The sequence below is a fragment of the Megalobrama amblycephala genome, linkage group LG20 (assembly GCF_018812025.1).
Source record: "Megalobrama amblycephala isolate DHTTF-2021 linkage group LG20, ASM1881202v1, whole genome shotgun sequence".
Lineage (NCBI taxonomy): Eukaryota > Metazoa > Chordata > Actinopteri > Cypriniformes > Xenocyprididae > Megalobrama > Megalobrama amblycephala.
The window spans coordinates 21,972,747-21,988,072 of record NC_063063.1 but is presented as its reverse complement, the minus strand read 5'-3'; the positions used below and the strand labels follow the sequence as shown (position 1 = coordinate 21,988,072).

The window sequence follows — 15,326 nt, the reverse complement described above, 5'->3', positions numbered from 1 at the left end:
CTTAGTCCAGCAGTTCGTCCTATTAAATAACTTATTTTAATAACTCCATTGCAGCTGAACTGCAGTGAATGTACACTACAGTTTAAATGTCCCCATGTGGTGAAAATCAAGTTTTTAATGTTGTTTATATGTCTATATGGTGTTTTTAATATGCTTTAAGACAAACCATGTGGGAATTCATAAGTCTTAAGAGTATTTTCTCTTTGATCTAAAGACAGTTTCAAAAACGCAGTTTGAAATCACTGTTTGTGACATCACAAACTACCTTGTAACCAATCACGTCAAAGTGGGGGTGGGCTTTAGCATATCATTACTATGCTGCAAAGCAGGGGGGTCTCAAGAGAAGCCAGGTTATCCTGGTATATTTTTCAGTTGATATGAAAAAGTGGGTAGATTTAGCAATATAGCGGGTGTATGATGTGTATTACAACGTTATGATGAACTATATGCCTTTCTCCATTGACGTTCAAAGCGTTTGTAAGTATGCTGACTTTTAGAAGGCAGCTGTCTGATGAACAGAATGGTGAATGGGATGAGTTAATTTAAAAACAAAAAAATTGGCTACAAGAAGACTTTAAATATTTTATTCTCACCAAAGCTGAATAAAAAGAAAAATAATGTGAAACATTATTAAATTTTAATAAATTTTTTAAAAAAAAGTTAGTTTTCAGTCATGATCTTTCAGAAATCATTCTAATATACTGATTTAGTGCTCAAAGAAACATTTCTTATTATTATCAATGTTGATACAGTTGTGCTGCTTAATATTTTTGTGAAAACATGTTTTTTTTTTCAGGATTCTTTGATTAATATAAAGTACAAAGAAAACTCATTTATTTGAAATAGAAATCTGCAACAGCATACATGTCTTTAGTGTTATTTTTGATAAATGTAATGCATCCTAGCTGAATAAAAGCATTCATTTCTTTCTTTCACTTTTGAACGGTAGTTATATGAGAAATGGGAATGCATTTGTTTGCATTTTGTTTTATGACTTGACTAGAACGGACTGGCTTTTCACCAATGATGACAACTGCAACAACCGCTCAGCAAAACATTAAAATCTAATTCCAGCGCCGGATTGCCACTCGTTATAACACACGCTAACAAAATGAAAACTCCTGCTCAGCAATTAGAGATGCTTCCTCTGTATTATCCACATCCCTGCCGCAAGCTATTTAATGAAGTGGTGTGGACATGACCAGCCGTAAATGACACGTATATGATTACTTTTGTGTTGTACAGCATCTTATCTCACTTCCCCTCACTTGTACAGACGGATAAATGTAGGAACACACAAAAAACGAAATAAAGGGATCATGAACTCTGAAGAGAGGCCGTTTTTAGATGTTCACTCTGCGATATACAGGCCCCTCAGTGAGGGAAAGCCACTTTAATTAGACTTTACATTTAAACTGCATATTAAGCGAGACATTCTCCCTTTTCGGCTACCCCAGTCAGGAATTAATCCCAGACAAGATTACATTAATTAATTCCTTTTCTGTCCCCTCTTAAAATTAAAGCCATTATCTTACAACAACCCAGCAATCCCGAGAGCAGCCCGCAATAAGTATCCCCTGCCCCCCGATGTTTCCTGATCAGGAAAAGACAGTCGATAATGCAGTTATTCCAGTTAGTGAAATCTCCCTCCCCCTGTCTGTCCTGTGGAACATCATTAAAACGATTGAGTTTGACTTTAAACTAGTTTGGGGCCTTACAGCTGAAAAACCATGTCGTTCTAACACTGCTGCTTCCTTGGGGACCTGTTAGCATTGTTCTTCTCTCCAACAAGAAAATTGGATGATTTCTGACCACCCTTTCATCGCCTTAGCAGAGTGAGAAAACTCAGAGCAAGAGAAGCAGAACAGAAGTATTTGCTGCTGTAAAAAAAAACTTTCCGGAGGGGTGGGGGTATGAAACATGCAGAATTCAAGTCTGAAGAAAAGATTGGAGCTCCCCCCTCAACCTCTTCTTAAATTAATTTTATAGTCGTCTGCAGCTAGCTCAGCAGATTTTTGTGACGATTATATAACCGGTCCAATTAAAGGTTTTCCGTGCATGCTTGGATTAACAAGAGTGACACTGATCTGATACGCTACACCCTGTGCCATTTATGCACTATATGCACTTTCGTCCAAATTACTTTGTTATAAAAGCATCTGCAAGGAAATGTTAAACCATTGGGAATAATCGAGGCTTGATTCTTCGCTCTCATTGGACCTGACAGTGCACATGGGAACATGAGCCGTCAACATTTGTGAACAGGATGAGAATGAACCGCCAAGTGGCACCAGAGAGAGACTGATCTTCCAGTTTGGATAATGCAACTCTATTAATCCAGTTCTTCATCAGCTAGGTGGCTGGCTGCCTTTGACTGTTGCAACAGATAGATGCAGTGTTTGCTCCCTAAGCTGCATGCAATGTTATTTCTGTCAGCTTGAGGGATCTTCGGAGCAGGTGGGAAAGCAGTAAAGCCGTGGAGGGCATCATTCCTCCAGCTGCCTGCTGGCCAATTGTATTCATTACTGGTGACTGTTATGCACAGGGGACTTTATACGAATCTCCATAACAGCACACGTGGGTGGCTTGATTTCTGACCGTACACGTATATATTTGGTATACACATGGGTGCGGAGATGCAGGCTTTTTTTTTTGGATAAGTGATCATTATGCGCACTGTCAGCACAAATGTGGACATCATGCAAATTTGCTCTCGGAAACAAACTAACGGCAGCTGCGAGATGTCACCTTTTGAAGCTGGAGGGTGCTCTCGAGTCTGGGGCTGGATTTAGACATGAGACCCGAGGCGTTGACAGTACAGTCCCTCAAGTTGCGAATTTCGGTCAGATGGGCTCGATGCTTCTCTCTTTGTCTCCTGCAAAGTGTTAATACATTTTTAAAACACTCAATTTTATTTTGTGCAATGAGAAACACCAATGACAGAAAAGAGGAAAGCAAAAATCTTTTAATAATCTAGTTCAAATACAAATTCTTAGAAATATACCTTTTGTATTCATGTTGATTTAGTAATATTTAAAAACATATAATAAAATATATAATCTTAATTATTACATAAAAAAAAGTTTTTAAATGAAAAGTTATTTTATTACGACAAATATCATGAATTTTTAATAAAAAAATGTTATTATGTTCTATGGGGGTTGCATTATATTACATTTTACAACCTGAACTACCCATGCCTTGTCATGAAAAGGCCAAATTATTCCATATTTTTTGGTTGTTGTGAATTTACAGACCTTGACAAATGACATTTATGTAAAAAAGCAATAAATAAGCAGATAATTAGTTTTGTTAAAAGATTTTTTAAGAAATTGTGATAAAAGATTATGCCAAATTACTTAAAGGGTTAGTTCACCCAAACATGAAAATTATGTCATTAATTACTCACCCTCATGTCGTTCCAAACCCGTGAGACCTTCGTTCATCTTCGGAACACAAATTAAGATATTTTTGATAAAATCCGATGGCTCAGTGAGGCCTGCATCGCCTGCAATAACACTCCCTTTTTCAATGCACAGAAAGCTACTAAAAACATTTTTAAAACAGTCCATGTGACTACAGTAATTCAACCTTAATACTGTAAAGTGATTAGAATACTTTTTGTGTGCCAAAAATAACAAAATAGCGACTTTATTCCACAATATCTAGCAATGGGGGCTTTCAAAACACTGCTTCATTAAGCTTCGAAGCTTACGAATCATTTGTTTCGAATCAGTGGTTCAGAGCGCCAAAATCACATGATTTCAGTAACCGAGGCTTCGTTACGTCATAAGTGTTTTAAAACTTCAATAGTTCATGTGACTTTGACAGTTTGATATACACTCCGAACCACTGATTCAAAACAAATGATTCATAAAGCTTCAAAGCTTCATGAAGTGGTGTTTTGAAATTGCCCATCACTAGATATTGTTTCATTAAGTCGCTATTTTGTTATTTTTGCCGCACAAAATGTATTCTCGACGCTTTATAATATTAAGGTTGAACCACTGTAGTCACATGAACTGTTTTAAATATGTTTTTAGTAGCTTTCTGTGCATTGAAAAAGGGAGTGTTATTGCTGGCAATGGAGGCCTCACTGAGCCATCGGATTTTATCAAAAATATCTTAATTTGTGTTCCGAAGATGAACGAAGGTCTTACGGTTGTGGAACGACATGAGGGTGAGTAATAAATTACATAATTTTCATTTTTGGGTGAACTGACCCTTTAATAATACTGTTTTCTTTAAAACATGATTTTTTAAAAAAAATAGGAAATTAAAAACATTTCATCATAGAAGATGTACAGTATAAGTCATTATGAATTGATGAACTCTTAAACTTGTTATTGTGTTGAAACAATGTTATTCTATCTTCCGATGATGGTTTGGACTTTGGACTCACTTGTTTTTGCAGTAAAGAGCCATGCAAGCCACTCCCAGCAAGCTGATCCCCATGGCTATGCTGAAAATGGACAGAATCTGTCTCTGATAAGTTTCTGCACTCTCTGAAAAGACAGATAAGGACAGCACACGCTCATCTTCAGGCTTTATTCACAGTCATGCAAGTATAGATTGTACAAAAGAATCTTGTGTAGCTAATCGGCTCTTATAGGTTGTAAGGAAATTTCAATGCCACAATAATGGAAACATTCCCAGTGTGAGAGAATATGAATTTTAGAGATGATTGTAAAAGGGACTGTTTCAGAACTAATCGGCTGGTTCAACCATTTCTGCATATTTAACTAGCATGCAAACATGTGCACACAATCACATTTGATTTGATGATGGAGGACAGACAGCAGAGAAACATGCAGGGAGCCGTCAGCTAAACATTCATGTGTGTCAGGGGTCAGGCAGGCTTGAAATGTGCTTTCTGTAAGGCTCTGCCTAATGATTGGCTTATAGGAAACCAGCACTATTGAACTGCCCACACCTGACAGGAAGCTGAACTGGTATTTGAATTGGAATTACACAAAGTGGAATTTACAGACAAAAAAAAAAAAAAGGGGGGTAATGGTATGCTGGGAAGTGCTTGGTCAATAAAATAAAAATAAATGGTTGTCTGTAGGGCTGGGCGATATAGCTAAATATAAATCTCTTATTTAAATTGTGTTTACACTTTGTTGGTTATAATGTACGGTGGCCCAGTAGTGCACAACACAACGAAATTAAAAAAGCAAACATAAGTTCACAACACAACGAAATAAAGCCACAACACAAAGAAATCAAGCCACAACACAACGGAAATGCTCCTGACCACTTGGGGGCTCTCAGAGCTCGGTAATATTACTATTCCTTGCCACTGTTCTATAAAGTCGACAGTTTTACAAATATATCAATACCATGATTAGTATGTAAGTATGTAAGCATTGTATATCGACATGAAATATTAATTAAAAATCAACTACGTTCACAATAGCTTCATATTTATACTTGTGAATGATTTGACGCGATACCACGGCACATGATAAAGGGAACATCCACCAATTCCATCAAGTGGTTAAAACGTATAATTTGTATTCATTAAAATTACTTTTAACATTTAAAAACAGACATGTTCAAATTCCAAAGGTTGTTAGTTCCTGTTGGTAAGAATGACAAGCTTTGGAATTTGAATATGTCTGTTTTTAAATGTTAAAAGTAATTTTAATGAATACAAATTATACGTTTTAACCACTTGATGGGATTGGCTGACGTTCCCTTCATCATGCGCCGTGGTAGCGTGTCAAATCATTCACAAGTATAAATATGAAGCTAATTTGCACGTAGGTGATATTGAATTAATATTTCATGTCGATATACAGTGGTTACATACTGTTTAAACTAATCGTGGTATTGATATTACTGCCGACTCTATAGAACAGTGGCAAGGAAAACTAACTTTACCGAGTTCTGAGAGCCCCCTAGTGGTCGGGAGCATTTCCGTTGTGTTGTGGCTTTATTCCGTTGTGTTGTGGCTTGATTTCGTTGTGTTGTGGCTTTATTCCGTTGTGTTGTGGCTTTATTCCGTTGTGTTGTGGCTTTATTCCGTTGTGTTGTGGCTTTATTCCATTGTGTTGTGGCTTTATTCCGTTGTGTTGTGGCTTGATTTCGTTGTGTTGTGGCTTTATTCCGTTGTGTTGTGGCTTGATTTCGTTGTGTTGTGGCTTTATTCCGTTGTGTTGTGGCTTTATTCCGTTGTGTTGTGGCTTGATTTCGTTGTGTTGTGGCTTTATTCCGTTGTGTTGTGGCTTGATTTCGTTGTGTTGTGGCTTTATTCCGTTGTGTTGTGGCTTGATTTCGTTGTGTTGTGGCTTTATTCCGTTGTGTTGTGGCTTTATTCCACTGTGTTGTGACTTGATTTCATTGTGTTGTGGCTTTATTCCATTGTGTTGTGGCTTTATTCCGTTGTGTTGTGGCTTGATTTCGTTGTGTTGTGGCTTTATTCCGTTGTGTTGTGGCTTGATTTCGTTGTGTTGTGGCTTTATTCCGTTGTGTTGTGGCTTTATTCCGTTGTGTTGTGGCTTGATTTCGTTGTGTTGTGGCTTTATTCCGTTGTGTTGTGGCTTGATTACGTTGTGTTGTGGCTTTATTCCGTTGTGTTGTGGCTTTATTTCGTTGTGTTGTGGCTTTATTTCGTTGTGTTGTGGCTTTATTCCACTGTGTTGTGACTTGATTTCATTGTGTTGTGGCTTTATTCCGTTGTGTTGTGGCTTTATTCCGTTGTGTTGTGGCTTTATTCCGTTGTGTTGTGGCTTTATTCTGTTGTGTTGTGACTCGATTCCGTTGTGTTGTGAACTTATGTTTGCCTTTTTAATTTCGTTGTGTTGTGCACTACTGGGCCACCGTAATAATGCAATAATTCACAAGCATATAGAACACAGTAAGCGAGCGTGATGAATGAAAACTTCAGCGTTTGGAGTGGCTTGAATAGATGCGCCACTGATTAACTTAAACGCCTCAGTTTCGCCATTTTGTTCAGACATTCAACACATTTATGATTGGTTACAATGCAAAAAACCTTTGACTTTCCTCACAGAAAGCTCAGACAAATATGTATAGGAGCATCTAAAAGCAGCACCTATCAGCTGTCATAGTTGATAGTTGTGAAAAAGGAGAGTGAAATAGGCTTAGATATTGCGATAATATTGCTTAAATATTCTATGTATCACCTAGCCCTACTTGTCTTTCTCTAGTGCCAACAGACCTAATTCACAGCAGTGCCATCTTTGATTTTTAATGGGAATGAAAGCGAGGCTCTGAGGAATAAACATACATCTCTTCAGTGTATTGTACTGTTATTTAATGTGTTTTTGGATCATTCTGCTGTCGAAATACTGTGAAAATATCTTTCCAAGAAATTTCAGTAGACAAAAAAAAAACACCCGACAATATGAGCTGTGAAAAATTATAAGTGATCTAGGAGCTTTATACAGCTTTTTACAGCAGATGCCATTAAAAATATGTTAAGTCTATCCCTCAAGCCTTACTTTCATACCTGTCATAGTGCTGCTCTGAAAAAAAGTCTATAAAAGACATTTTAAACTTTCAAAATAGGCTTTGTTCAAAATAAGCCTAGAACCAAATTCATGTGTTGGATTTTAAAAAGCATTCTCAATTCTAAATCTAAATGATGATAACTCTGAATAATAATTAACTTCAACTCTTCTGGGAGAAGTTCCACTAGATGTCAGAACATTGGTGTTGAGATTTGCTGTGTGACTTCTATCTGCTGATCCAATGCATCGCAAAGGGGTTCAGGTCTGAGCTTTGTTCTTCAAAGGTAGTTCTACTACATCAGAGTATATTTAAATAATCTATATGGATCAATCTTTGTGCCCAGGAGCAGAAATAAGCCATCCAAAACTATGTCTGTGGAAAACCAAGGGCAGCCAGTGGGATAGCAGGGACTGAAAGACTGGCCCTCACAGTTTGGTGGAGAGTCTCTGCAAGCAGATGGCTAGACTTCCCTCACAAACGCACACCCATGACTGAAATGCTCTCTCGTGCCACAAATGCACAGAGCTGACCATTCATGCACACGTGCACTCAACACCCCCCACCTCCACCCCCCTCTCTCTCACGGAAAACATGCTCCGTAATGGCCACAACTTGACTCGCTCACCATCCAGATTAAAATCACTGAGGCAGTCATTTCCGAGAAGCAGAAATGCATATCAGTTCCACTTTAACTATCTCTCCTTCTCTGACAGTTTTTGAGGAAATCTTGAGGCGAGTGTGTGAAGCACGACTAATGGAAAACTTCACAGGATTCACTCGTTCACTTAAAGATGCTTTCAGTTGTCAGGCACATGAGAGAGGGCAGGGTATGTGGACGCAGAAAGGGAGAAAGCCTGCAGAAAATCCATTTTCACAGCAGTTTCTGGGGTCCTTTTTGTTGGCACTGCTTTAAGTCTGTGGATACTGTGGTTTGTTAGGGTGTATAAAGGCATGTATTTAGCCCTTGGCTGTGTGATATTTCTCATCCCCAGAGACTTGCTATGTAACATGCCACCTCAGCAAGGTGCACACCTCGGGGCTTTGCAGTAATTAACAGCAAAGCACACAGCAACATATACAGGCGAGCGCAAGCAGACACACACATGTATGCGCACAAGCCACACAGACTTCATCGCCCATACAGATGCTGCCCTGTGCCTTTACAATACATTTCTTTTGCTCTGTTTCCATGGCAACTCAAGAACATTAGGCTTAGGAACATTAGGAACAGAGAGCATCATGTGTGTTTGTATACATTAATGCTGGTCAAGAATAGGAGGAGAAGCCTGTAGGTGTTTTTTTTTTTTAATATACATAATCATGATCCAAGATTAAAATGTATAAATATATATAAAGAGCTTTAGATTCATTGTTTTGTAAACCATTTATAATAACAGTTTGTCAGCAATTTAAATGGTTCTGTGGTGTGATGAATGTATTTAAAAAAAAATTATATTCCATGTAGTCTCTCTCAAATAAAATGAGGTCAAAAATAAATTATTTATATATTTATATTTATTAGGGTTGTGATAAGACAGTTAGCTCACGAGAACGAGACTAGATTCCTGTATGATTTCTTATGAGTTTCTTCAGACCTTAGAACTGTACATCCTAACTTTCCACTAATTGATCATATACAGAATAAATAAAAATGAATAACACAGTAATCTCTTATTAAGTGCAAACAATAAGTGCAACAATAATCAAAGTACTCTCTCAATATTCCAGAGACCAAATTTTTCTTCAAGTATGATACAGAGCTAAAAGATAGTTACAACTACACAGCCCAGATTAAGATAGCTTTCATATTGGGGGATATTTGCGGGCATCAGGGAGCCGCTATCAAAATGCGGGGTATTGAATTCGCGTTTGAATGCGTGCTCGTTAGGGCTGGACGATATGGCCAAAATTTATATCACGATATAATTCTTAATTTCGGACGATACGATATAATTCCGATATCGATATGAACTATATAATAGCCTCAGAAAAACTGCCAAGAACGGCCACAACGGATGTCTGTACCTACAAACGTCTGAAAAATGAATTTGCCAAATCTATAAAATCTCTTTCTATAAAACTATACAATATTTTAGAAATAAAAACAGTACAAATAAATTTATGTTAATCTTTTATTTGTATTTAGCTTTCATACAAACATAAAAATAAACATAAGACTCACTCACTTTAGTAGCCTAATATTAATATCTTTAACATTAAACTATAACGTAGGCTGATTTTATTATTCTTAAAGGGTCATGAAACCCCAAAACACTTTTTTTGAGATGTAAACAGATATGTATAGGCTGCACATCATTGAAAACACTAAAGGTATTCAATGTTATTAATAAGTGAAAAATTGTTACAATTTTACGATTTCTGTCTTCCTGTTTGAAAAGCTGAGTCGGAGCAACGATACAAAATCTGACGTCATTGTGTACTTTCGGCCTAAGTATGGGCATGGTCGAACATGCTGACGTAGACCCTTTCGAGCGAATCTCGACATATATATTCATGACATAAAGCTCATTTAATCCAATCACTGCGCTGTAGTATGCATAAGATTATAATTGCAGTATTATGCATGAGGAAGCATCGACTTCACTCGGAAGTGGATTGTTTTGCTGTAATCTACCAGCACAAAAGGAAAATATGTTCGCATGAGATCGCATTACAGCGGATAATTCAAATAACACAAAAGTGCTACTCATTCACCTCTGCCTGCTCTAGCTGCGTTCAAATACGCAAGCCGTTGGCTGTTTACCTCAGCACAGCACGTGTGTTGTTTGTATTTTGCTCGCGATGCGGTCAGAACTGGAGTTTGAATACGAACACATGAAAAATACGATTGTTTTTGACCGCGCATATGCTCGGTTTCAGCGCGGAGCTCCGCGATGAGTTTAATAACACTAGCCACGTGACACATAGCTCATACAGAACAAAGTATCCGTGGTTAAAGTTTTTATTTCACACATTCTCCTGCACCAAACATTAACCAGCACGGTGTAGTTATGCACACATAGTTTCATCAAGTTGTGGAAGCTTGTTCCGTCGCATTTGCATTAGGTGTACTCATTTTGTAAAACTTGCCGCGTTCGCGTTTGATCTTAGCGTACAACTGCTGAGCACTGGCTGGTGGCTGCATGTCTCTGTGGTGTACGTCATCACGCAAATAGCCAATCGCGTTCTGCTCTTTCTAACGGCTGCGCCTCAAGTCAGTGATGCTGTAATGTATATATCGAAATACCGGAAATGTGTTTAAAAATCATATCACCGTTATCGAAAAAAAATATATCGCGATATATATTGATATTGAATTATTGTCCAGCCCTAGCGCTCGTGTTTTACTTTCGCTTTCGATTTTGAGATCATGCATACTCTGTGTATAGGGAGCGGCATTGCTGAGCCTGCATTCTACAAGACAAGACATTTACCAGGCGCTTAGGCTCTGTTGCGCAACAAATACCCCTCCATGGTCTTGTCAGTCATCTCATCTTACTCTCGTCACATGATCAGTGAAGTCTAATTCCTGCTGTACTATATACGACTCTGCAGCTTGTGTTTGATGAGCAGCGGTGGCTTATTCTATCCTAATTTCACCCTCACACTCCGTCATGGCAATATCGTGAGACAACTTTTCACCTCAACGAGAAATCTCGCGAGATCTTGTCACACCCCTAATATATATATATATATATATATATATATATATATATATATATATATATATATATAAAATCCAACAAATAAATAATAACATAATTATAAAGTAATCAGCAAAATGCTATTTTAGATGGAGTTTCAGCATGTCAAACTGCAGGATTTTTCAAAAGAATTTCATATCGGGAGGTAAAAATAATGTTTAAGAAATAATACATTTCCTTACCCATAAACTCAATTCCCAGCTCATCTGCTGCTTCAGGGAGAGAAAGAGACAAGTGGTTAAATAGACGGAGATGAAGATAGAAACAGGGAGAAAGATGTTATCATACAGATTTCCACAAACAAAGACATATTAAATCACCCAGATAATAACCGTGAATAAAAAGCAAGCGAGTTTTGTCAACTAAAACTGCTCATTGTTCAGAAGGAGAAAAGGTTCTGTAGCGGCATCGTTTCGGAAACAAAAATAGCTTTCTCTTGATTACCCAAGATACGAGCAGCCACAATATTGAAGAGGGTGAAGCTGTTTATAATATAAAGCACATAAAGGCCTGTTAGTTGCCTGCAGAATAGATACTCTTCCCAAGAGAAGCCGGATTTTGTAAGGGACGGGCTTTAGAAATGCCTCAATGTCAACTGTAATGCCCAGGAGATGCTTATAATTGTCTTTTCTAGTTGAAAAATTTTATTAATTCATCCGAAGGCTTCAACCAATATGCCTCCTCTTTAAGGGAGTCTTCTTCAGCAGAGCACTGCACAATCTCCTTTCTAAATACAGTCACTCTCTCTCTCTCTCTCCCTCTCCCTTCTCTATCCCACTGAAGCCTCAAAACTGCTGGTCTGGATAAAGAGAAGAACACTCATGCTCTTTTCATTTGAATAGTCCCCTTTTTCACGCCACTGTAATATAATCTCATTTAAATTAAAATGAAACCCTCACACTTAATTGCTTTTCTGACAGAGGTGGTCTAAGGTTTTTAAATAGACTGCAGCTTGCCCAAGAAAGATTATTTTAGTGGACATACTTAAAGGGGAAAAAAACAGAAATTAAACACAGTGACAGAAAACCTTCTGTCAAATGATAAATCGCCACATAGCAGCCTCAATTTTTCAACGCCACATGTTTTTGCATATATTCATGCGGCAATTTAAACATGATCTGTGGGAAAATAACGAGCTGAAATGTCTTTTTTTCCTCTCAAAGAGGCCATGCTGCAGTTCTTAATGAGAATGCAAGGAATGGTAGTTTGAGCCTAAACAATTCCTGCTTGTGATTTAAATTCACGGTGAATAAGGACAGAACCCTTGTTTACAGGCAGCCGCACCACAGCGCAGGCACAATGAAGTATGTGGAATCGCTTAAAGGTTGTTTTAAATGCTAATGTAAGCAGAATTGTTGGTAATACTCCTACCCGAGATTTTTGCACTGTGTCTCTCCTCTGGGCCTATTGAATTCACTGTGTGTTGTGGGATCGGGTGAGATTTTTAAAAAACACAACACAGCTCTGTTAGACAAAAGGCCCAGGCGATGATCCAGCGGTTCTGTCGTATCCCTGCTGCCAGCGTTGCTTGGACCATTCATGCTGTGGCTGCCTCTGATTGCCCACAATAACTGCCACATTCATCCCCTCATAATCGCTGTGCTGTCATGAGCCACACACACAAAGTCATTAAGCACGGATATGCATGCATTCCTCGAATCCTGGCAGCAAGCTCCTGATGTACGGCTCCCATAAACCACAGGCTCCCATCCGTTGTCTTGTCACCCTTGGGAGACATTTACGCCATCGAAGAGGAATGGCACCCGGTGCACTGAATCAACGTCAGTCGCTCAGAGACTGAGTGGAAGAGCTACAAAAATGAATCAAATCCCTAATCCTTCCGATAGTTGGAGCAATAGGCGAAAGCTCCTTTGTGCGGCTTACTTACATAGCCTAATGCTCGAGAGATAAATACCTAAATGAGAGGGGCCGCTGTCCCCTGAGCAAGCCAGTTGTGAAATCCGTCTCCCTTGAGTCACCGGCTGAACCCCGAGCTTTTTCCATTGCTCTGAAAAAGGCTTCGCTAACCAAATTCCTTGTTCATGAGGAGGATGGTCCAAAAAAAGTCATAATTTTCTCTAGTTTCTTGTCACTCTTGTTTGTAGAGTTGTAATGAAAGGAGATGATGCTTCAAAATATCATCATAAAAGCATCATAAAAGTGGTGCATACAACATACAACACACGCTATATTTCAGTTCTGAAGATGTACAATAGCTTTTTGCAAAAAACATAGCTTTTGAAAATTCCCTTCATGTGAGCTTTTAACTACTACAACAATTGAGTTAGAACTTGAGAACCGAATGAGTTTGATTAATGAACAAATAATTTAGATTATTTTTGTGAACCAAATCAAAAAACTCATTTAAACTCATTGAAAAGGTTTAATTCAAAAGACTCATTAGTTCATGAATCGACAACACTATTCCCATGAACCTAAATTTTTCTTTTTCGCAAAAAGCTATGTTTGGCTTTAAAAAGACTTAATTAGGGTAGTGCAATATTTAATTTTGACAGGATTGAAAACGATGCAGTGAACTCAATGGATAGTACATGCCAATGCCAATTGTTCAGCTGACAAAAAATTCAGTACACAAAAACTAGTTTTGAAAATTGCATGTGATCTATACCTTTATAAATGAATGGAAGTCTATCCCTCACATGTTTTCCTCCATGTAAACTTCAATATGACGTCTTCCCTGACTAAGGTCTGTAGTGCGTGATTTATATGGATCACTTTTGTGATACTTTTTATAGCTTGAAAACATCAGTCCCTAAAAAAGCATAAAAACACATTTTCTCCTTTTGTGTTCTGTGGAAGAGTGAAAAGTTGTGAAAGTTGTACAGCTTTGGGAAAAAAAAACATGAGGGTGAGAAAATGGGTTTCAATTTTGGGTGAACTACTCCTCTAACTCCATTGCTCATACAGTGAAGGCATAATAGGTGACAGAAAGTCAACAACATTCCTTATATTAAGCACTGGGGTTCTTGCAGTCGCTGACCCGCAGTGCTTTCCTTTGCCAGGGAGCTGGGGGGAGGTAGGGGCCAAGCACAAGCGAGGCTCTTTTCGCATCTCTTATGCGGTAGTCGATATGGAGACAAAAAAGACAGTCGACAGATGATTTGTGCTTGTGTGTTGAGCAGAGATAGATTGTGAAAAAGCTCTGGGGACAAAAGACTTGGTGGCAGATAAAGCCAAGCCGCCCCCAGGGGGTGATTTGTGGCTCATTTGGTGGGTTAAGTGAATAAAGATGCACTGGACCAAACACATCAGGCTCAAACTAGGAACGGGGAAAAATAAACACTGGCCTCAACAGGGTGGAATAAAGATACATTGAAAGCATAATGGGCTATGAAAAAATAGTAAGGGCTGTAATTTGACATAAGATATCGAGAACTGTGATTGCTCCTCGTGCGGGCCGCTCCCAAGCCCGTTGTGTTTGTTTTCATGGCAGGAATGGATAGTAATTCAAGCACATAATCTGGATTAACTGGCTCATCTCTATCAATGTTGGATAGGTGGATACAACAAAAAACAAAAACTATAGATGCTGAAAGCTTCACCCATTTAGCAGATTTGCAACAGCACTGGCCTAAAATTGCTTCAATGCTAAACGGTGTCAACAGGAGGGTGGAGGAGGCAATACCAGCAGGACTGTGTAGGTGTATCCGTGAAGGAGATGATGGCACTGCTAGAGATGAGGGCTCCGTCTCCGAGGGCTTGATGGATAGCGGGGATATGAATGCTTTCATTGAGAAAATCAGATAGGAAAGAGAAGTATCTGGGACACAAAGTGAGCCCTGGCAGAAAAGCTACACAGAAAGATCCCATTACCAGCCACTCAGTAGGGTCAGCAGCTCAAAGTGCACTAAATGGGAGTTTAGGTTGCCGTATCACTCACTGGAAAAGATCACCCCCCAAAAGCTAGACAATTCATACGACGGAAGGCATTCAGAGAAACAGCCTTGTTGCAGATTCATCTGTGCGCTGGACAGCTCTTTTCACCGCTTTCTCCTTCCAAGGCTTGTAGTTCCTTTCATACCGGTATAATAGCTCTCGGAAAGTTGAGTCACAGGAAGAAGGGTTTATGAGTCAAGGCTTTCTGAGGTCTCACAAATCTTCCAATCCTAACCTGTAAGAAAG

At 38.6% G+C, this 15,326-nt stretch overlaps 1 protein-coding gene across 3 annotated transcripts in view; it reads right to left on the bottom strand.

The window, feature by feature from the left end:
* nrg3b (neuregulin 3b) overlaps positions 1-15,326 on the bottom strand; it is a 188,663-nt gene that overhangs the window by 8,006 nt on the left and 165,331 nt on the right. Inside the window, exons 4-6 of one of the 3 annotated variants that reach the window (XM_048170291.1) lie at positions 11,366-11,392; positions 4,403-4,505; positions 2,749-2,875 (exon numbers count right to left, since the gene is read on the bottom strand). In XM_048170291.1, coding sequence (XP_048026248.1) covers positions 2,749-2,875; positions 4,403-4,505; positions 11,366-11,392 — 257 coding nt within the window. Of the gene's footprint in view, positions 1-2,748; positions 2,876-4,402; positions 4,506-11,365; positions 11,396-15,326 lie in introns of all 3 variants that reach the window. The other 2 variants (XM_048170290.1, XM_048170292.1) reach the window with 2 other exon arrangements.